Source organism: Petaurus breviceps, unplaced genomic scaffold (assembly GCF_028583685.1).
Source record: "Petaurus breviceps papuanus isolate PSGF00001 unplaced genomic scaffold, PetGlider_PUasm1.0 187, whole genome shotgun sequence".
NCBI classification, from domain to species: domain Eukaryota; kingdom Metazoa; phylum Chordata; class Mammalia; order Diprotodontia; family Petauridae; genus Petaurus; species Petaurus breviceps.
Window position 1 is genome coordinate 8,059,183 of NW_027185799.1, and position 23,381 is coordinate 8,082,563.

The following is a 23,381-nucleotide window of genomic DNA, read 5'->3' on the forward strand; positions in this document are numbered from 1 at the left end:
GGGGGGGAAGGGAGGGCAGGCTGGGGGGGAGGGAAGTTGGAAGCACCCACTTTTGAAAAGGGACAGGATCAAAGTAGAGAATAGAACAAGTGGGATGTGGGATAGGAGGGAGGGAAATATAGTCAGTCTTTTACAATATATCTGCTATGTTATTGTTTTGCATTAGCCACACATGTACAACCTATACTGAACTGCTTATCTTCCCAGTAAGGGTGGGTGATAAGGGAGGAAGGGAATGAATCTGGAATTCAAAGTTTTAAAATCAAATGTTTAAATATATATATACTATTATCAATATTGTTTTACATGTAATTGGGAAATATAGAGATCCACCATGCCCTACTGGAAAAGTTGAAACGGGTATAGGAGAAAATATGGGAGAGAGCAGATCAGAGGTGGGGATATCCTGTGGGACTACTGTTTTGGGGGGATGGGTGGGGGAAAAACGGGGAGAAAATTTGTAACTCAAAATCTGGCGGAAACGAACGATGTAAATCAGAAGTTAATAAAGCATTAAAAAAAAAATAAAAAATAAAAAACAACTTCCCTCCTCAAAAAAAAAAAAAGATCGAATGTTCTCAAAAGTTCTGGTGAAGATGTAATAAAACAAACTACATATTACTAATACAGTTTACATATTACCAATACAATTACATAATTACTCTGTCCTGCTACTATGGTTATGTTTAATCCTACTTAGTGAATCAAGCTCTAATATACTGTTTAGTTCCAACATATTAACAAATTAGAATTGAAATTAGATGTGAAAATAAGCTTCCTTATGGAGAAGAGTTTTGATCTACAAGTTCTTAGAAGGTGATCATACCTGTCAGAAGATGTTGGGCTAATACCAACAGGAACTTCTACTGGCTTCTCTGCTGGTTTCTCTTCCTTGGGAGCACTAGTAGGTACAGGTTCACAAGCTGCTGCAGCTGGTGTTGGCGTGACAGATGTAGGTGTAGGGGTGGGAGCCAAGGCAGGGGAAGGAGTTGGGGCTTGAGCCACAGATGCTGCTGTAGATGAACTAACTGTAGTAGTGGTAGCAGGATTTGATTGTTGAGTTGTAGCTGGTGATGGTGTTGAAGTAGCTGCTGCTTTGGGCTAAATGGATAAAAACAAAATCAAATATTAAAGCAAAAATAGACACTGTTTTCCCCATTATACCATACTGCTACAAGAACTACCACTTTACTTAGAAAAGCATCGCACAACAAGTAACTTCCAGCGTACTTTAAACTTTAACTTTAACATTAGTTTTAGTCCTCCAAGGAATGTGAAATAAGTTTGTGTATAATTGGACAAAACACAAGTTAACCTCTACCCTTTTGGGATCCCACTGAAAGACCACTCTAATTTTGGATAATGAAAACACCAGCAATATCATCTAGATGAGGTGTCAAAACAGTCTATTTATTTCACTGAAGGTTAACATACAAGGAGTATATGAACATATATGAACAGCACAGACATTTACTCAAACTGATTTGCATTAAAGTTTCCATGTCTATAGCATACTGCTTCAGTGAACCTTCATTAAAAAAAGTCATTTAGTTCTGATAAGTTACCAAATTATTTAAAAAACCCAACAAGTTAAATCACTGCTTTAAATTGTATAATATATGCTTCTAAAAATCCTACATCACCTAATTTGAAAATATTAAGATTATATCAAAACAAAAGTTTCTGTAGGAAAAAAAATTAATGACTTGGTTTTTATTTAAACCATATGCACCCAACTTATGGACAAGGATTAAGCCTTCATGCTTGGCATTTCTTTAGTAGCAGGGACCAACTGTTGTGGAAAACCTCCTAGACTACCCCTCAAACCCCACACAGAATGTATAATCTCTGTAATTTCCACTGTTACAGAGTTACATGGAAGTACTGAGGAGTCAAGTGCCTTGCTCATATCACATAACTAGTTGTTAGAAAGAAGCCTTTAAATCAATTCTTCCACAATGCCATTCTACCCTTTTAAAATCTAAACATAAATAAATGCTATTTATAAGCTCGCTAATTATCCTACATTATCACTGTTTCAAGAAGGAAAAAACACTAATATTTGCTGCAAACTAATAGGTTTTACATATCCTTTTGATGTGTGGCACAGAATATGTTTAATTCAATACTCTGAGACCCCAGATTACATTGCTATCATGTTCCCTCTACCTGTCGTTACCATCCCAAACTCTGGAATAACATAGTGATCTTCACTGGTAGTCTAGTTCTAAACTGATGAAATTTGCCACAGCTGCACTCCACTGCTATATAACTTTCAAAAGTAAAGAGTGACTCAGTACCATGATGAGGAACGGGTTGCAGGCTTGGGGGGGTGTTTAATAGCTTTAACATACCAAATGTATCATTAAAAACAAATTTATAGTTGGCTTATCAAGATAAAAGTCTCAAATAATCATGCTTATAATATAAAGCACATTTGTTCTTCAAATAATTAGCATTTTTCTGAAGAGCAAATCAGAAGGTATCAAGGAAAGTGGAGAAAGGAATAAAACAATGACAAAGTTCTACCCTACAATAAGGACCAGGAATATGCATAGCTCTCAAGGTCCTTAAAGGCCAAAGGTAACTAAACGTTTTGATCAATACTGTAAAGTTATTAGCCTAAGAGCAGGGAAAGAATCGCAGCTATGTCTGGAGGGGAAAACAAACCTGCATACTATTTCTCAGGCTCAACTGTACTGGAAATTTATGGAAAAATAACATTTATATGATGTTCCCTTTCCTACCTGTGTGCCTTTGCACAAACTGTCTTCCATGCTAGGAATGATTTTTCTCTTCAACTTCCTCTCATCAAATCATCATTAGCTTTCTCCAAAACACAGCTTAAATATTAGCTCTCCCAGAAAGTCTTTATGAATATATCCTGCCTCCCGAAGTCCCTACTTACCCCAAATTAGTTTGGATTTACTCTGTATATATTTCACAGTATACATATTATCGCCCACTCCCCAGCAAAATGTAAATACATGTAGAATCGGCACTATTTTTCTTTGCCTATTAATCTATTAATTTGATGCTCAAATGCTTAATGAATTGACCTCCTTAAAACAATTTCTTGATAACTACCCAACTATCCAACACAGTAACTTCACACATAGTAAAATCTTAATACACTAAAATCGTGACCACATCTAGAATCCTTCTGACAGTCAATTATTCTAGATGGCTGAGTCCTTTCTTTGAAGCACCATAATTCAGATTTTTCATGCTGAATCTTCCTAAATTCATTTCATATGTATTTCAATGTATTCTTAAACAGTATAATGAATATAAATTAACTATTTCTTGACAACTTGAATTAGTACTGTGCACATTAATTACTCTAATACAAAACAGTTAGCTTCTGCATTAAATTATCTTCTAGACATTGAACTTTTTGATCAGTTCTTTCATGCACAGCAGAGAAAAGACTACAGGACCATAGACTTCTAGCTGGAAGGTATTTTAAGATCACAGGTAGATCTAAAACTGGAAGTGACCTCAAAGGCATCCAATCCCCTCATTTTATACATGCAGAACTCATGTGTCACCCCAAGTCACACAGTCCTAAAAAGTCAGATATGCACCTTCATCCCCCAGTCCTGGAGTGAGGAACACTTGGAGGTTCTCCACGTGTTGCCTCTGACATGTGATGGCTTTCTGATCAAGGCAAGTTACTTATTAATGTTTTAAGCCTATGAGTTACAGATGAGTTGGATAACTTGCACGAGTGGAGGAGGTAGTTTCCTTTTAAACCACAGGTCCAGATTTCCTTCTCACTCCCTCTTTACTCCCTCTCCCTGCCCAATCCCTTTCCTTGAGGTGTAGCTTCAGCTCTAAATTCCTCTGCTGCTGGCAGCAATTCTTTTCCTTTCTAATTGGTTGTTTTGAAAACCACATGACTAACTTTTATACATGCATGTAAACTAAGAATAAAAAGTATCTTCTCTCTTATGAACAAAGTTTTTAGTGAGCAATTTTTGTTTTTGTTTTGCCACATATCTGGATATTAATAGGGATTTTGTGTTTATTTCAGTTGGAGATGTCATACAGGTGAGTGAAGTTGCAGATACCTGAATTCCAGACAGATGAGGCATGGAAGGGAAAACCCAACATCCTACTAAATTAAATTATTATGATGGCAGAGACTGTCTTAAACTTTGTGTCTCAAAGCAGCCTAGCACGGCACACTTGGCACATAGTTGGTCTTAAAAAATTATTTGTGGAAACGAAAAAAGTAACTTAGGACATAAAAAAAAAAGTTACTCTCACCTAAGGATTTTGTGACACAACATACTTTCTTTTCATAAAACTTAATATTATTTAATGGTCATGTACACAAAATCAATTTGTTAATATGGTACTGAATTCGATCCATAATTATAAATTACGTTACATGGAAATACTACACTGCACTCAAAACTGATGTTACTTTCTAATATAATTTTTCAATGACAGATTTTACAGCTTAAACTCTGATGACTATTCTGTAAAATAATCTGAAATTTTAACCTATTTCTTGTCCCTTAAACAGTCATTTTCTTTTACGCAGGATCTCCATCCCTCTTTTATTCTTCTTGATTAAAGTGTCTGCCAATGCTTTGGAGACTTATTTTCTTCAAATAAATCATATAAACAATACTTCCATACTTATATAAGTCCTATTTTTTGTTAATCCATGAGACAGGAGAAATGCTGGAGGACCTCTGTTTCGTGGAAAGGGTTTCTTTAAACGAATGTATTCCTTCCTTTAAGTTAATTCCATTAAATCATAAATAATTCTCATCTAAGACTTCAATATCCTATTTATTAATTTCTTTTGTCTACTATCTTTTATTTTCCATTTCTGATGCAATTTGTTTTGTTGTTATTCTCACTAACTAGCGAAAGTTAAGCTTTGTGTCTTTTAGAATTAGTGAGACAATTAAATGATTTAAGGTGATTCTTTAATGTGGCCTGATAATTTCAAAATAAAGCACACCTGCCCCAATTTTAATAAGCTTACCCTTTTCATGGCTATACAGCAAATTCCTCTACTTCAGCAAAACCCATGACCTCAGAAGACTTGCCAAGGCAGTAACACTAACTGTAAATATGCAAAATTATTAACTGTATCATTACTCCTTTATAATCTGTGACATATCTACTATGGCTTTATTGAGTTCACTTATACGTAATGAAGAATTTAGGTTAGTGTCATATACACATGTGGCATATTCACACAAAATAATAGGTCAAAACTTACTTTTGTCACCATAACCACCACAAAGTTCTTCTCATCAATTTTGTATTCTTTGAGAGCAGTATCATCGTTAAGGATTTTGCCTAGTGGATTAAAAGAAATTCGATGAAGTAAATAGTTTACCTTAGAAATTTGTCTTAGAGTTGACTAAGCAGATTAGCCCAAATGATTAAAGAGGCATATACAATACAAGCACAACTGACTGAAAAATCTTTAAAAATTCGCCTACACGAATGATACCCAATAGCCTCAAACATTTAAATTTTAGGCTGGGCTGTGGAACTCGGAGGGAATCCAAATAGCACCTAACACCTCATTTAAGAAAATATACAGGGGGCAGCCCCAACCAGCAAAAGGCAGGAGCAGACTTCAGGAAAGTGACTCACCAGCAGTTGTGGTGGTTTCCAGATTCCTCAACCCATAAATGCCAAACAGCAAGTAAAAAGTCAGTTGGGAACTCTGTTGGAAAAAAAAGGGTGTGGTCCATGATGCTTCACCCCCTCCCCCCTACCTTGAGAGGTGGTGGAGTTTCGATGGCTACAGCCCAGGGTGACCGGGGAGCCTCCAGAGCTCCTGGTCTGCAGATCTTAGGGGGACAAATGCTTCAGAGGGTAATCGCTCTTGCTTTAACCTGCTTGGATCTGGATCACTGTCTTGGGTAGAGGTCCTGGGGTGTGTTGGTCATGGGGCCAGGGCTTGAGGGGGCTGCAGGGAGGGCAGCCAACTAATATCTCCGGCAGCTGCAAAACCCCCAGCAATTTGGGACAAAGCTCTCCTCTCTGGAAAAGACTTCTGTCGTGGCAAAGAGCTCAAAAGTCAAGTAATTGACTGGCAACATGAGGAAGCAAAGCAAGCAGAGTATCAAACCTTAAGATTCCTTTTTTGGGTACCAAAAAGGATCAAAGCATTGAATGGGAGGGACACGATGAAGTCAGAACTCCTGCACCAAAAGCTTCCAAGAAAAATATGAACTGATTACAGGCCACGAAGGAGCTCAAGAAAGATTTTGAAAATCAAGTAAGAGAAGTGGAGGAAAAAAGAAAATGATGCAAAAAAAATCATGAAAAACGAGTCAACAACTTGATTGAAGAAAATAACACCTTGAAAAATAGACTACTTCAAATGGCAAAAGAGACCCAAAAAGCCAAATGAGGAGAAGAACACCTTAAAAAACCAAATTTGACAGATGGAAAAGGAATTTCAAAAGATCACTGAAGAGATTAATTCCTTCATAATTACACTAGAGCAAATGGAATCTAATGACTTTATGAGAAATCAAGATACTACAAAACAGTTCCAAACAAATAATAGAATAGAAAGCAATGTGAAATATCTCACTGGAAAAACCACTGACCTGGAAAACAGATCCAGGAGAGATAATTTAAAAATTATTGGACTACCTGAAAGCCACGATCAAAAAAAAAGAACCTAGAAATCATCCTTTAAGAACTTTTCAAGGAAAACTGTCCTGATATTTTAGAACCAGAGGGCAAAATAGAGGTTGAAAGAATCTACCAACCACCTCTTGAAAAAGATCCCCAAAAGAAAACTAGGAATAGCATAGCCAAATTCCAGAGTTCCCAGGTCAAGGAGAATATATTACAAGCAGCTACGAAGGAACAATTTTGCTATTGTGGAAACACAATCAGGATAACACAGGATCTAGCAGCTTCTACATTAAGGGATGAAAGGGCTTGGAATATGATATTGGGGAGGTCAAAGGAGCTAGGATTAAAACCAAGACTCACCTACCCAGCAAAACTGAGTATAATGCTTCAGGGGAAAATATTGTCATTCAATGAAATAGAGGACTTTCAAGCATTCTTGATGAAAAAAACCGGAGTTTAATAGAAAATATGACATTCAAATACAAGAAACAAGAGAAGCATGAAAAGGTAAACGTGGAAAAGAAATCATAAGGAACTATTCGACATAAGTCGAACTATTTACATTCCTACATGGAAAAACAATGATTAATACTCAAGAGATTTTTCTCAGTATGATGATAGTTGAAGGGAATATATGTGTGTATATATATGTATACATACATATATGTTTATGTAGGAGGGTATGTGTATGTATAAATACATATGTGACTGTGTATATGTGTACATGTATACAGAGAGGGCACAGGATCAGTTGATTAGGAAGGGATGATATCTAAAAAATAAAATTAAGAGGTGAGAGAGAAATATGATGAAAGGAGATAGGGAGAGACAGAACAGTATAAATTATCTCATATAAAAGAGGCAAGAGAAACTGTTACAATGGAGGGGAAGAAAAGGAAGCCAAGAGGGAATGGGTTCAACCTTACTCTCATTGAATTTGGCTTAAGGAGTGAATAACATACACACTAAATTGGATAGCTTACCCTGCAGGAGAGAAAGGGGATAGGAGGGGGGATGCTAGATGGGAGAGCAGATGGGGGGGGGGGGGGGGGGGGGGGGGGAAGGTTGGTTAGAAGTACCCACTTTTGAAGGCAATGTGAAATATCTCATTGGAAAACAGCTGACCTGGAAAATAGATCCAGGAGAGTTAATTTAAAACCATTATTATTATTATAATTATTATTAAGGCCTTGTGGCAATGAACGTTGAAAACTGAAAATTAAAAAAAAAAATACACAGAAAATTGGCATTGTATGTTTTACAGAGGATATCCTGAAGGGATAGGCTGCAACAAGGACAGACAACACCTCAAACTGAAGTATCTACAGTGCCAAGCAAAATGGTTTTAGCTAAAACTATGGGCTATTTTTTACCTTACTACATAAGATTATTGGCAACAGAGTGGCTGTAATGGAAATGCAAATTTAAAGATCTTCCCTGCCCTTAGGCCCTCTGATAGGCTTCAGAGACTCTGAGAACCTTGATTTGAAAATATACTCTGCCTCCTAATAGGCTGAATGTGGTCACATGGAGCCTGTGGCAGGAGGCTTGGTTTTCAGGAATGCCCACACCTTGATGCTGTGTGATTGGGCAGTGGGTCAAGAGGGTGGTTCCTTCTCTGACCCAGGAGAAGGCTATATAATCCCTGATGTGAGGCTTTGCTTTGGGGCTCACTTTGAGAAGTGTTCTGTGATTTGATCAGATGAGACTCTTGGAAGCCCTTGTTGAGAGCCCCCCCCCCCATCTTTGAAAAACCCAGATGTTGATTTGGTATGGATGTAATAGTTGGACAGTTTGGAAACCTGTCTACTTGATCTGTTTCTCTGTCTTGATAATTAATTCTGTCTGTATGTTCTGAAGTTCAGGGTGCTGACCTTTTTCCCCTGAACTAGGTAACCGATACATATTTGACTGATTAAAGTAACCTTGTTAACCCATTTTGAGTTGCTTTCCTTTAACAAAGCAGATCTAAGAACCTGTGTTGGCTGCCACCCTGGGGACGCTGGGGTGCTTGCTGATACAGTAGCCAGCCTTATTATACTCAACCTCCCCCATTTTCTACAAAATACATTCCAATTTTAATATTAAAATAAATTAGATTATTTGTGTTTCACTGATAACCTGATGTAATTTCTTTCTGCAATGCAAAGAAATAATTATTGTTAGTACAAATTAATTTGGCTTTCTTCATGGGGCTATATCCCTAACACTTGTCACCCACATGCAAATGTAGGCTCTTAATTTGTACTCTGAACACCAGATCAGAAACTATGAATGATCAATGCCCCTAAGGTATACAAAACTGAAATGACCTAAATGCTCTCCTTTTCACACAGGGCACTATTATTTTAAACAAAACCTCATCAGGATGAAGAAAAATTAAATAATCTGAATGAAAAATGCTTACTACAAAGTCTGGTTATTTGGGGAAACATCAATTACTGGCTAAAACAAAAAGGTATTTTCAAGTTTAAAATCATAAAAAGAAAAAAAAAACACTTCATGAGAGGCATTATGGTATAGAATATGGAATTTGGAGATGGAGGACCCAAGTCTGAATCCTAGCTTTGCCATTTACTGCCTCTGGGAACTTAGGCAAACTAGCTAACTTCTCTTGGCTCAGTTTCCTTCTCTATAAAGTTAAACAAGATGAGGACTAGGTCCTTCTCTCTCACAAATCTATGGTTACCGTATGTATACCTCAAAGTTGGCAGAGCACTGTGTCAAAAATTTCTTTTAAAACAAATTTTAGTTTAAATTAGCCTAACATGAAAAGCAGGTCAAATTAGAAACCATTTATAAACTTCAGATTCAAATATATTTAAGTACCCAGTTAGCAATATAATAGCTATAAAACCTCTTATCAGGGATCTAAGCAATGTATTGGTGGCATCCTCTATGGTTTTGTTTGTCTGTTTTTAATTTTTAAGTTTTAGCTTTTGATTGATATCAGAATAGCACCCAGGAAGATGTACAGAGTACTGGATTTGGGATCAGAAGTCTTGGGTTCAAAACTTGACTAAACCATTTACTATCTTATAAACTTGGGCTTCTCAAAACTTCTCTGGGTCTTAGTTGCCTTACCTACAAAATGATGGGGCTCAACAAGATTCTGTAACTTTATAGAAGCTCAGAGATGGAAGAGGACATATAAGCAAATTAGTCAAAATTCATACTTAGTATTATCATCCTTTCAGTAATCTGCATAATGGTTTATTATATCCAATAAGATCTAATTATCTTTAAGGACCCGTCTAGCCCTAAATTTCTGTTAAGTCTACAAACTAATTCTTATGTTATTTCCTACAATGCAATGGCCATTTGGGAAGATACAAGTTGAATCAATGAAACCAAATTAAAGACTATGACAGAGTAGAGGCAAACTAACATACTGACAGAAATTCTTAACGATAAAAATGTTGGTTTTAGGAAAGATTATAACAGCATAAAAGTAGCATCTAATTTAAAAGCAGTACTATCTAATTTCCTGATTGTATGCTTTTAAGACAAGCCAAAGCTTTTTCTTTAATTATTTTATTATACTTGCTTGTTCTGGCTTAATCAGTATTTATTTTTTAACTTTTTTTAAAAGCTATAAAAATCACATTTAAAAAAAATAATGAATTTTTCAGTAATTTCATCCAGTAATTTCAGTAATTTCTTATGGTGAACTCTAGCCAATGAGCTAGATACCAATTTAAGGATTTTTACTTAGGATTTAGCACTTTACAAATGGTTTTTTTAAAGTAAGCAATAAACCTAAAACCCTATGACTTGCCAAAACTTGCGAAATAAATTCCTTACTTGCTTAAAGACATTTAACTATTTTATTTTCTATTTTAACAATTACAAAACAGGAACAAGTTTAATTTTTATAATAAGAGTTAGGACAGAGGGAGAATTCTTCAAAGATAAAATGAAAGAAATTACCTAGAAAAACTTTAAGGTCCTTTCCAGAAGAATCTATACTCTTCACCACTTTGATTTAGCATATAATTTGATTTAGCATTTCTGTTAAAAAAGTTTATTAAAAACAGGATCTTATTGTTATTGTTATTAACAGTGTAAAGAGGGAAAAGAAATGAAATAAAAGTTATTGACTTTATTGCTTCCTGATAGTTTGGTTAAGATGGTCTTTTTTTTTAAGCAATTGGGGTTAAGTAACTTGCTCAAGGTTACAGGGCCAGTTATTTTGTGTGGGTGCTAAGTATCTGAGGCTGGAACCAATCCCAGGTCTCCTGACTCTGGGGCTGGCACTCTTACTTACTGTGCCACCTGGCCGCCCCTCAGATGGTCTTAAGAATACAAAATTGAAACAGACAGCTAAAACAAAACTTTATAAATATCTTAAAATTTCAGTCATACTGTTCAAGTCACATAAATCCAAAAATAAATTAAAATTGGCCATTAAACTATCCCAAATAGAGGAATTGACAATATATCTTAAAAATTAATTTACTCTTGTTCTTTCATTCACTCAACAATGTGAATAAAAATATTCTGTGATACATTAGAGCTTCAGGCAAATGCCAAATGAACTAGAGTAATACACAATACTAAATGCAACTTTTACTGAAGAAAACAACCTTTTAAGTTGTCCAACACATCCCAAAACACAGAAGAAATGTGCCCAGTGCAATGGTCAAAGGTAATACTGACAAAGATTCTCTTTCTTCCCACCTAGGAAAAGCTAATGTTTTTTCTGAAATGAACATCTATCACTTCCTAAGAAAAAATGGTAGATGAATCTTTACAAGTAGAGGAAGATTCTCCCCAAGCCTTAATGGCAGAAGGTAAAAGAAGAATTAAGTTGAACTGCTTTTCCTATTCTACTACTACCCTTATTATTGCTATTTCTCTAGTCTACTGGAATGGCCCTCTACTTCCAAGGTGCAACTTTCTTTGCCCTCTTTCTTCCAAGGAAGAAACTATATTTTGCATATAAATCAGAGAAACTAAGAAAGGGCCTTCGGAAGTCATCTAGTTCAATCTACACTTAAACAAGAATTCCCCTCTTAAATGAGGGTAAACTGAAAGAATGGGGATGTTATGTCTGACAAAGAAAAGCCTAAAAGTCGAGGTAGAGGATATAATAATTGTTCTTTGAAAGGTTCTCAAAGAATGGGGTGAAATTTATTCTGAGATCAGTGGCAGAACTAAAAACAATGAACAAAAGTCACAAAAAGGCAGATTTAGGTTTAATTTAAATTTAATTCCTGTTAATGTATCTTAAAGTGGAGTGATAAGAGGTCTTGCTCCACTGGAGGTTTTTAAAATGAAGCCTGGAAAATCAAATTCTGGGTGCCCTTCTTGTTTAGAAGTCTGAACCAAATGGCCTTTTGGGGCCCCTAACAACCTTTGAAAGTAATTTAGCATATATGTCTAAAGTTTAAAAAAAAAAAAAAGAGGAAAAAATTAAGTAATTCAAGCTGCATATTTATAACAGATTCATGAGATGTATAAATGAAGTATCCTTTGAACTATAATTTTCATATGGAAGGACTGAAAAAGTTGATTTGTTTCAAAAAGCCAAATATAGGAGTGATATCTATAAAAACCCCATCAAAAGCACGGATGGACTGAATGACATGTGCTGAAAATCTTAGGGAACCTAAGAGATCACCTAAATTTTTCAAAGAGTACCTACAGAATAATTTTTTAAAAAGACTTCATGTTATAGACCATACTTTGAAAAGATACAAAACAGAACTATCAACAGATTCACAAATGAGGAGATTAGAGGAGGTTATTAGAAAAAATTAGGCACATCTGGGGCATATACACTTAACCTTTTAGGGCTATGTCTGGAAGGGAAATATGCTAAAAAGAAAACAAAAAAACCCTAAGATTTACAAAATTCTTTAAGTTATATCAAATGCCAATTTATTTTAGTAGCCATTAAAGTTTATAATACTTCAAAAACCCTCCATTTTTATTATTTAAAAAAATTCTCCAGATCTTCACTTGGATTCCATATTTTATCTTAAATGGACAATGTATTATTTTTTAGACTTCAAAAGGTTTGCCTTCAATATTAGAAAGGTACAGACAGTATTACTGCATATATGCCAATGAATCCACTATTTAGCTCAAAATCCAAATTATGTATTTGTTTCAAATATCTTCAAAATCAATCAGCAAATTTTAGTGTTCCACTAAAACGGGTATAATAATAGGATAAGAAAATCATCAATTTTAAAGAGACATCTTCAAACTTGCAATGGTAGAAGATACAACAAACTAAAAATTCAAATTCTTGGAACTGAAATAAAAGATCTAAGCAATAAAAGTCAGCTGTTTGCATAAAAACCTGTCTTCAGAATGAGACTGGATCTGAATTTATCATTGCAACTTTAAAAAATAAGTACTTCAAAATGTCTGTCATATTTCAAGTATAAGATCTTTAATTACAATGACCTCAGAGTTCAGCAAGCGATCAAAAACATAAAGATTGCTATAAGCAACATGCTTAAAGTCATTTAAAATAGATAAAATCAGTAATGATAAAACTCAAAGCACTCTTACCTCAAGTTATATATGTACTCATGTATAGCACAGATAATTTTACAGACACTATTAGGTGTAAAGGACAGGAAAAAGAATTGGAAATACAAGAAAAATAACTATACAGTACACCTTCAAGGTTTATATATTAATTTCTTCATAATCACTTTGTGAAATCGGTAATTACATTTTCTCCATTTTATAGCTAGTATAAGTAAGGTGTCTTGTTCACTCTTAAACAAATATTAAGTTGCTAAGGTAAGAATCAAATAAAATCAAATTCTCCTGAATGCTATCCAAATGCTATCTATTATGTCATGCTGCTACCTCTCAGAACTGGTTGCTAGTTCCAAATATGGGCTAGCTAGGCATGTAAGATGTGCAAGTTACTTAGCTTTCTACACCTCAGTTTTCTCCACATGCATATATGTCTACCTGTTATACATACTTGTTTTAGGGATAAGGTAATATTTTTTAAAAATTAAAGTGATTTGGGGCAGCTAGATGGCAGAGTGAGTAAGAGCTCCGGCCCTGGAGTCGGAGGACCCGAGTTCGGTTCTGGCCTCAGACACTTAACACACCCACAAACACAAAAAACTAGCCGTGTAACCTTGGGCAAATAACTTAACCCCAATTGCCCTCCAAAGGACCCCCCCCAAAAAAAATTTAAAATGATTTGGTGGAAACAAAGAGAAAGACAAAATGCAAGATACTACCTTAACTTTCTACACCTCAGTTTTCTCCACATGTATATATGTCTACCTGTTATACATATTGTTTTAGGGATAAGGTAATATATTTTTTTTAAATTAAAGTGATTTGGTGGAAACAGAGAAAGACAAAATGCAAGATATGATGGAATGTGAGCAGGAGAGTAGTACAGGAAGGAGAACTAGCCTCGAAGTCAGGAAGAGCCAGGTTCAATTACCACCTCTGACTCATGTAGCAAGGGGCTATTCAAGTGCCCTGTGTAATTCTGTAAGAGAAAGCTGCACAGCAGCTGCCAAACACTGATTGGCAGAGAGGATTTTCATACTGAGAGAAATTTCTTACCCTAATGAAAGCACAGGTTTAGAATTTCTAAAAAAAAAAAAAAAACAAAACACACAAACAGAATATAGGCTGATCCTAAATATAGGCTACATCTCTATAGTAAAAGTTCTTTGAAAGAAAAAATCATACAGGTAAGGGAAATTATAAGTATAACTTACTGAAAGGTATATTAAATATAAAAAATAATTTTACTATTAAAGTTTGTTAGTTGAACTGGGCAGGGTCTGCAGATGTTTAAGACCTATCCTCACAAAGGCCAGCAAGAAGGGAACTAGGCATAACATTTCACTTGCCCCTGAAGGCTAGGGGAAGGGTATACAAAATACATTAAAGCACAATTATACAAGAGTCTTCTTAGTGTTCCCTATTAGAATTGAGTGTACCAGTAGATAAGAGGGTCAACCAAGTAAGTTAAGGCAACCTGAATTTAAGTGTGACATGCAACAATAAACAGGCTGCTGTTTTTTGCTATTTTAAAAAAATGTCCTGAGCTCTCTCGTATTTATTTATAAATAAGCTTTAAAAAAAGAAATGGAAAATTTTTCATCCTAAAAGTTAGTCAACACCAGGATTTTCCCCCCAAAGGCCATATATGGGTATATGAAATATTTAGGCAATTCATAACAAGTCTGCAAAATTTTTATCTGGCTACAAGTACTATGGTATGTTCAGGCCAATTTTAAAGTTAACAGTTTTATTATTTTATCAAAGGCTTATTTATTGATTTTGTTAATTTCAAAAGTTCTTACTCAACAGACAAGACAGAGGGTCTCATGGCAAGGAACCATAAAGCTAAAAAGAACAGAAGGGATACAAAAAGGAGAGCAAAAAGGAGAAAACAATTTGGTCTTGTACTTCTCTTAGTGCAACCCTCCCTTTATATCATCACCATTTCTCCACCAAGGCTCATGTTACATGCCCTTACCAGATTCTGAAAAAAAAAAAAATGTCCTTGTTTCCCTACAGCAACGGAAAACCAGAAGTGGGAGCCTACCCTAGGGGAATTCAAGAAATTTGGAAGTGTAGCCTACAGTTCATCTGAGGGACATTCAATCCTTTCAATAAACCAAGTCTCAAATTCCAAAGAGTATGGCATAATAATGATTAAGAGACAGAAAGGATGCCCCAACTGCAGTAAGGCTTTGGAGACATGCTATATACTTTGCCATCCTTAAAATGTTAAATCGTTATTTTCCAAAGTATCAACCAGGTAAAAGGACAGAAGACAGGAATAAGAGAAAAAGGAAGTAAATCAAATTAAAATTAAAGCTCTAATATGTCAGTGGCAAATAACAGGAAAAGGCCTTCTTAAAGGGAGTTAAGAAATCCTAAAAGGCATGCATTCCAAAACTGTGTAATCCAGCAGGGATTAGATGTTATGAGTGATGTTTCATAGTTTCTATCTAAATTGCACACTGAACCCTAGTAAAGCATATCCACTTGTAAAAGTATTGCCTTTTGACATTAAAACTATTATTTCTAAGTGCCAATTCTTATGGAGAGGACTATCTTAAGGATAAACATTCTCAGTGTAGACAACTTGTAGACTGTTGCTGTTTTAATCAGTAATTCATAAAATGTAATTAATTACCTGCATAAATTAATTTTTGGCCTGCTACTGGAAAGGCATCCTTTCCCTTTTCAGATTCAATCTTCTCTTTCAGTGCTTTAACCTAGAGGAAAAACAAACAGTTAATTTCCTTGCATCCACCCCAAACTAAGTATAGAATTGTGGTATCAGATAAGATACAAACATTGACTTAATTTCATTTTTCATAATCTAACAGGGGACTGAATTTTTGAAGTGGTTTTATGGAAAAGTCATATTATTTTCTAATTACATAGCATACTTAAAGGCAAAATGTTTCCTTGCCAACCATTCTGCTGATTCCTAAAACTTCCTAAATCAAGTCTAAAAGCAATGCATTTCAGGTTTGATGTACAAGACTCTTTATTTTTGACCAAAGCCTAAACCCAAGTTATTAACCTTATATCTTCTCCTAAATATGTTCAGTCTTTCTGTAGTGACAGAACAAACAGTATTATGTTCTCCAGAATAAAAGGGGACATAAAAGGATTTTGTGTTTTCCAAACCTCATTCACAAGAACAATTTATGATTAACAAAAGGATAACAGGGACAATCCATTTTCATCAATACAATGATCAACCACAATTTCAGAGGACTTATGTGCCAGTGTGAATTTTTTTGACTATACATTATAAGCAGGAGAAAACATTATTATAGCCATATTAGAGATGAAGGGAAGGTTGGAGGGAGAGAAGGTGGATCTTCATTAAAAAAAAAAAATCCAAAACTTTATTCACTTCTAACAACCACCTTTTGAGATATGATCATTATCATTTTGGAGGAAAAGGAGCTGACTAGAGTTACACTATCCATCTTTAGTAAAATCTAGTATTAGGTTCTGTAATCTGAAGCCATCATTTTTTACTCTAAGCCAGTAGTGTCAAGATCAAATAGAAATGGGATCCCCAAAGATTGAATACTTAGTTTTAAAATGTAATATTATCTGTTTTATTAGATACTTCCCAATTGCATTTTAATCTGGTTCAAGAAGCCCTCAGGTGTGCTATATGGTCTACGTTTTTGACACCTCTGCTCTAAGTCATACATACGTAGCATGAAACTAAGATATGTCAAACACCTAACAAACAAAAATTACTCATGAAAATATTTTCTGATTATCACATCAATAGGATAAACAGCTCTGTAATACTTTATTCCATTTAACAAGCAAAGTATTTGATACCTTTTAAACACTCAGTACTAGGTGCAGTAGGGGTATGAACAGAAAGTTGGCCGGGGCATACATATTTCAATTAAAATGAAAAGGCTGGAATGTTATAGGGCTGGGAATAAGTAATGCCATTTTGAAACACTGCTGCCTACATTAATATCTGCAAATATTCCTTCACGGTTTTTTTTTAAGTATTTGTAAAAGTAGGGAGAGGGCCTATATACACAAGAGATTTGGCAGTGGAGGGGATCAGTTAGAAGAGACTTCGGAGGTTATCTAGTCCAACCTCCTCGTTTTACAGTTTAGAAGACTGAGGCCCAGGAAGGCTAAGTGAAGGCTTACTTCACTACAGTCTTATAGGTTGCAAAACATCAGAAGCTGGACCAGGGCTCTGACTCCCCTGTTACACAGACCCCATACTGCCTCTCACTTTGTTCCTGAAATCTAACACACTCTCAAAAAATATAGGTGTATGTGTGTATGTGTGTGTGTGTGTGTGTGTGTGTGTGTGTGAGAGAGAGAGAGAGAGAGAGAGAGAGAGAGAGATTTCAATATCAGGCTGTAAGATACCTCAGTAGTTCTTCATATTGTGGTAGGGTGAGAGTGAATATTAGGGAAAAGACCCAAAACAGATTAGAAGGCAATGTGGTTGGATCCAGTCTAGCATTCCATAGCTGAACTGTAAAAGCATAGCTCGCTTTTGGTTTCTTATTTTTAGAAAGTGGTGCTCTAAAGCACCAGGGAATATAAGACCATGAAGCTTTATTAAGTAGAAGGCATTATGACAACCACTGGGAATAAGGTAGATGAAAAACCCTTCAAATATCTTCCAATCTAATACAGGGGTGACACACATATACAAATAATTACAAGTAATTATGAGATAATTAGGATATCTAGGTCAAAAAAGGGAAGCATGAGGGGTAGGAGAGATCCAAAAGTTATAGAAGCTTACATGTTATATATTAAAAAAAAAAACCGTGTTATATTCTCTAGTGTCTCTGAATACCCCCTTTCTAGAATAAGAAACCAAAAGCAAGCTGTGTTTGTACAGTTCAGCTATGGAATGCTAGACTGAATTCAACCACATTGCTTTCTAGTCTGTTTTGGGTCTTTCCCACAATATTCACTCTCACCACCTACCACAAGATGAAAAACTTCTGGTATATATTGGGTCTTCACAATACTCGTTCCCCATTACTTTTTCCAGGAATAAAGTGCAGGACCCTACAGGAAGGGAAGGATTTCAACAAGTAGAGTGGTGGAAGATAGATCCCTAATCACAAAGGATTATAATCACAAAGGATTAGATATAGAACTAGAAGTCAACTCTAAGGCCACCTAGTCCAATTTTATCATTTACAGGTAAGGAACCTGAGGACCAGAAAAGTTAACTGACTTACCCAAAATCATACAGGCACTAAGTGGCAGAGATGGACTTTAAATTCAGGTTCTCTAACTATAAATCTAGCACTTTTCCCCCTGAGTTACACTGGCTCTCCAGATTTAAGAAACTGCTTGAGAAAATGCACACAGGCAGAAATGAGAACAGGGAACAGTTAACAGTTCATCTGCACTAAAATGAAATATGTAAAAAGGAGTTGCTAGAAAGAAATTACGCTAGAATCAATTGTATAGTGAAACATTTTATTTTATCAAGTAGGCAGTTGAAGAATCGCAGTTGAAGTCTGAACAAGAGAGTAGTATGATTATACTTTGGCCATGCTGTAAGGACAGATTAGAGAAATGGTGGTAAAGAGACTAGTTAAATGGGGTTTTATAATATTCCAGGTGGTGATAAGGGTCTGAAAAATGGCAGTATCAGAGACAAGACAGGTGAGAGATAATATAGCTAAAGAATTGAGAAGACTCGATCAGTGGTTAGATGTGAGAGGAAAAGAGAAGGAGGCAAAGTAGACTCCACAGGAGAATGGTTGACAAGCAGAAAAAAGGATGTTCTAAGGAGGAACAAATAAGGTACATTAAGTAGGTTAGGGCCACCTTAACTAAGGCTATCAAATGCCATGCTGAAGTGTATGGACTTGATTCAAGAGGCATTGACCAAGGGTGTCATAGTAGAACTGCTGTGTTTCAAGATTATTCTGGCAGCAATATACAGAATTGATTACAGTAGAGAAATAATTAATGGAAAGAAACCAGTTAAGAGACTACTAAACAGTCCATGATTTATGAAGACTTGAACTAGATTAGCGGCAATGGTAACAGAAAAATGGGGATGGTTTTTACTGTGGAGGTAGAGCTGACAGGAAGGACTTGGTCATTCTTTGGTTACAGATAATGGAAGGGGTAAGATTTAGGCAAAGTTGGAGTCTAACTGGTTTCCTCACTTTTAAAATCTGAATAACCTATAGGAAATTCAGGTAAAAATAATCAATAAGTAATTAACAATGATGTCAATGTTTGGAATGAACTTTTTCACACCAACAACCCTGGCTAAAAGTAAATGCTTTTACAGTCATTTAACAGATTAGGAAAGTGACATTTAAGTGACTTGCTCATATAAGTAGCAGGTTTCTCATGCCAAGATGCTAGCTCAGGTCTCTCCTGATTTCAAGACCACATCCATTTCCACAAAACCATGGCATCTCTCCAAATAACAACTGTCATTTACATAGAAATTTAAAATTAATAATTATCTTTCAATTAATTTGTACTAAGCCCTGAGGATACAAAGAAAGCAAAAAACAGGGTTCCCTGAATTCAAATAACTCACCTTCTAATGAGAGAGACTGCATGCAAACAACTATGAAGATATAGGACATATAGAGGGTAAATGGGAGGTGAAAAATCACATGACAAGTTACTGAAAAGTGAATAGGAAAGTTGAGACTGCTATACAGACTATGCTTTAGAAATTAAATGGTGAATGGAAGTCACTGGCAAAATTATATCCAATATCTAAAATCATAATTGATTATTAGTATTGTTTACAGGATTTTCTAGGTATGTCAAGCCCCTTAAATTTAAAAAGAAAACTGCCACATTATTAATTGTATAAAAAGCCTAAGAATTGTATAAAAATTCTCCAGGCTATATAAAATGCATGCAGCAAAATTCCTTACTACATTTCCAAGAGCTATTAGACATTTTTTATGTGGTTTTTGTAATGTTTTGGTTGACTGGTTACTAGGTCAACTGTTTACTGAATCATATATAATAAATTAACACCTTTCTTTCTCTACAAAGGTGAAGTTTCCTTTTACTATGCTTCATCTGGCAAGCTTAAAGCTATGGTAGTGTTTTACTGAATGGAAATTGGAAGGGTAAGCAGTGGAACCGAAAGTGTTTAAGGACCCCCCAAAAAATAAGAATGAGATATGTAGAAAGAACAAATTGTACAGTAAGTAGCCTGAAGGCAAAGGATATAAAAGAAAGTGGGAGGACAGAGAATTGGTGCTCAATGGCTCAAACTATGTCATGAAACACCATGTAAACCAACTAACTGAAGAATATGCTTTGAAGGTATTTGTTATTCCTGTTGCAAAAATGCTAAGTTATCAAAGATATTATTAAAAACTATATGCAGCATTCTAATCATAATTTGTCAAATGCTGAGGCAAAATGCTACAGAGAAAAGGATAAGGAATTGAAAAAGAAGGGAATAACAGGGAAAGGAGGAAAAAAAAGATGGCAGGGAAGTGGAGTGATAAGATATAATCTCAAATACAGGAGGAATTTTAAGGCAGAGACTCGGGGTTTTTTAATACAGAATTACTCAGTGATAAACTGTTCATTGACTAAGAAAACAAAATTTAAATTGAAATTTTAAATTTAGATTTGAAAATTTAAATCTCTCTTCTAGTTGTTTGGGTCTTTAATGGACTAAAATATGTCGAACATATATTATAAGCTTAATTAATGATTGCTAATTTGCTTTCTTTTAGACATACTCCTCTGTCATCTGTGTTATCAGTGTCTGGAATATCTGAGGACAGCTCTGCAGCACTTCAAGGTAAGGTCTATCACCACAAGGGGAAAATAGAGAGAGACAAAGAAAATCTCACAGTCCCAAGCCAGTTCAAAGCATGGACCTAGGCTACAGCATATTCTCATAACCAGTGAGCTAAGAAGACACACAATAACCATTCAGCCAGCTTCAAAAGTACAAGAAGGGGGCGGTCAGGTAGCACAGCGAGTAAGAGCACCAGCTCCAGTGTTGAGAAGACCTGGAGATCGAATCCGGGCTCAGACACTTAGCACCCACCCAGAAACACCTGACCGTGTAACCTTGAGCAAGTTACTTAACCCCAAGAGCTTAGGGGCGGCCAGGTGGCTCAGCGAGTAAGAGCACTGGCTCCAGTGTTGGGATGACCTGGATCAAAATCCGGGCTCAGATACTCAACACCACACCCAGAAATAACTGGCCGTGTAACCTTGAGCAAGTTACTTAACCCTGATTGCTTAAAAAAAAAAAAAAGTACAAGAAGGAGGTATGGATAGATAATAGTTCATATAAATAAAACACATCAGTTTTGATGGTCAAATTCAAACAAAAAGTGTGACACACAGGCAAAAAAAAAGTATCAAAGCAAAATGAAGGCAGAGCTGGAAAGAGCTCAAACTCTAGACTAGCCCTCTCATTTACAGATGAGAAAATTGAAACTCAAAGAGTTAAATGTAGTAACACACAGCAATAGGTTAAACAGAATCACAGAAACTAAGTGCTAGAAAGAAGTGTTCTCAGAAACCATTTAGTTCAACCCAAACCAGAACAAGAATGTTTTCTACAATATGCTCAACAAGTTTTTGAAGACCTCCAGTGAATGGGAACCCAGTGCATTTCCTAAGATAGTACATTACTTTTTTCAACAATTATTAGGAGGCTTTTCCTTATGTCCTAAATATGGTTCTCCCTAACTTCCACCCATTCCTCCTAGCTCTGCCCTTTGGAAGCAAGCAGAAAAGGGCTATTCTCTATTCTATATGCCAGCCTTTCAAATACTTACTTGAAGACTAATGATATCCCTTCTCTCCCTATCCTTTTCTCTTTTTCAGACTAAATTATTCTGTGGATCCTCATATGATATAGCTTCTAGTCCTCATATTATACAGGTTACCCCTCTTCAGGATGTGTTTGAGATTGTCTATGTCTTCCCCAAAACACAGCACCAAAAAATGTACACAGTGGGCAAAAACCATCTATGGGCCGAGCAGGACACAGTACAAGACTCTCACCTTCTTTCTGGAATCCATGACTCCCTCCACATAACTTAGGGTAGCGCTAGACTTTCTGTCTGGATTACATAGACTTGCTGTGTTAGCCCCCATATATCCCTCTTACAGTCCAAAGGATCAGACCACACAGTCTTATCTCATATTTTGAAATGTATTTTTGAACAGAGGTGCAGACATTTTTCCCTAATAGGTACTCCATTAGAGAACGTCATCCATACTGATATAGTCCTATTGATGACTAATATTTGGGGTTTGGTCATTCCATTCCACTTGTTCCTAATCTACCTAACTGTACTATTACCTAACCCATTTCTCTTCCATCTTCTCCTGAAGGATAAGCATTAAAAATTCTGTCAAATTGTCTATCAAAATTTTAGTTTAAAGATGTTCAGCAACTCCCTAATCTACTAGTCTGGTTACCCAGTCAAAAAAGAAAATGACATAAGCATGTCCTTGATAACGCCATGTTATTTTTTGGTGATCACTACTTTCTCTTCTACATGCTCACAAAATCCTCTATTTAGTATGTCCTAGAATTTTTCCATGAACAGAAACTGAACTCACTTGGCCTTGGAAGTTTGCAGACTCTATCATTTATTTTTTTAAACTGGGTAACATCTGCCTTTCTCCAGTCCTATGGAACATTCCCCATACTCCCAGCTCTTTAAAGGATCACCAGGGCTCAACAATCACCTGTCAGTTCTTTTGGAAGCCCAGGCTGAAGTTTATTTGGGCCCAGTGACTTGAACTCATTAAAGGTGCTCTCCTGCCATCTCCTCACTTATCTGGGGTTTCAACTACCTATTAGGCATTTTTGTTCTATCCTTCCCAGTCTAGAGATCATCCTTTGAAGAGAAACAAGAGTAAAATAAGAGTTGAATAGATTAGCCTTCTCACCTTCATCATCATCTCACCCACTCTAAGCAGCAGGGATACCAAATTTTTTGAACCTCTTCTCATCCCAACATTAACTATAGAACTCCTTTTGCTTCCCTTAGCTTCTATCGCCAACCTCAGATCATTGGGGTTTATCAATCCTGAAGACACTTATCCTTATTCTCAAGTTCCCTGCACTTGCTTCCACCTTTGATACATTTTTGTTTAAAGGCTGAATCACTCACGGAGTTTCTTCTGCAGCCACACTGGTCTCTTTAGAGAATTGCCCCCTACCTCTTCACCCACATCTCCCCAATCCCCCCCACTTCTACTTCTTCATCAAAACCATTTGTTCTTGTGTT

The 23,381-nt window shown here is 35.9% G+C and overlaps 1 protein-coding gene across 1 annotated transcript in view; it reads right to left on the reverse strand.

Annotated features, from left to right (window-relative positions):
- The window catches only part of RAD23B (RAD23 homolog B, nucleotide excision repair protein), a 101,768-nt gene that overhangs the window by 50,516 nt on the left and 27,871 nt on the right, over positions 1-23,381 (reverse strand). Inside the window, exons 2-4 of the mRNA XM_069090631.1 lie at positions 15,779-15,860; positions 5,246-5,325; positions 827-1,101 (exon numbers count right to left, since the gene is read on the reverse strand). Of these exons, the coding sequence (XP_068946732.1) occupies positions 827-1,101; positions 5,246-5,325; positions 15,779-15,860 (437 nt within the window). The remainder of the gene's footprint in view (positions 1-826; positions 1,102-5,245; positions 5,326-15,778; positions 15,861-23,381) is intronic.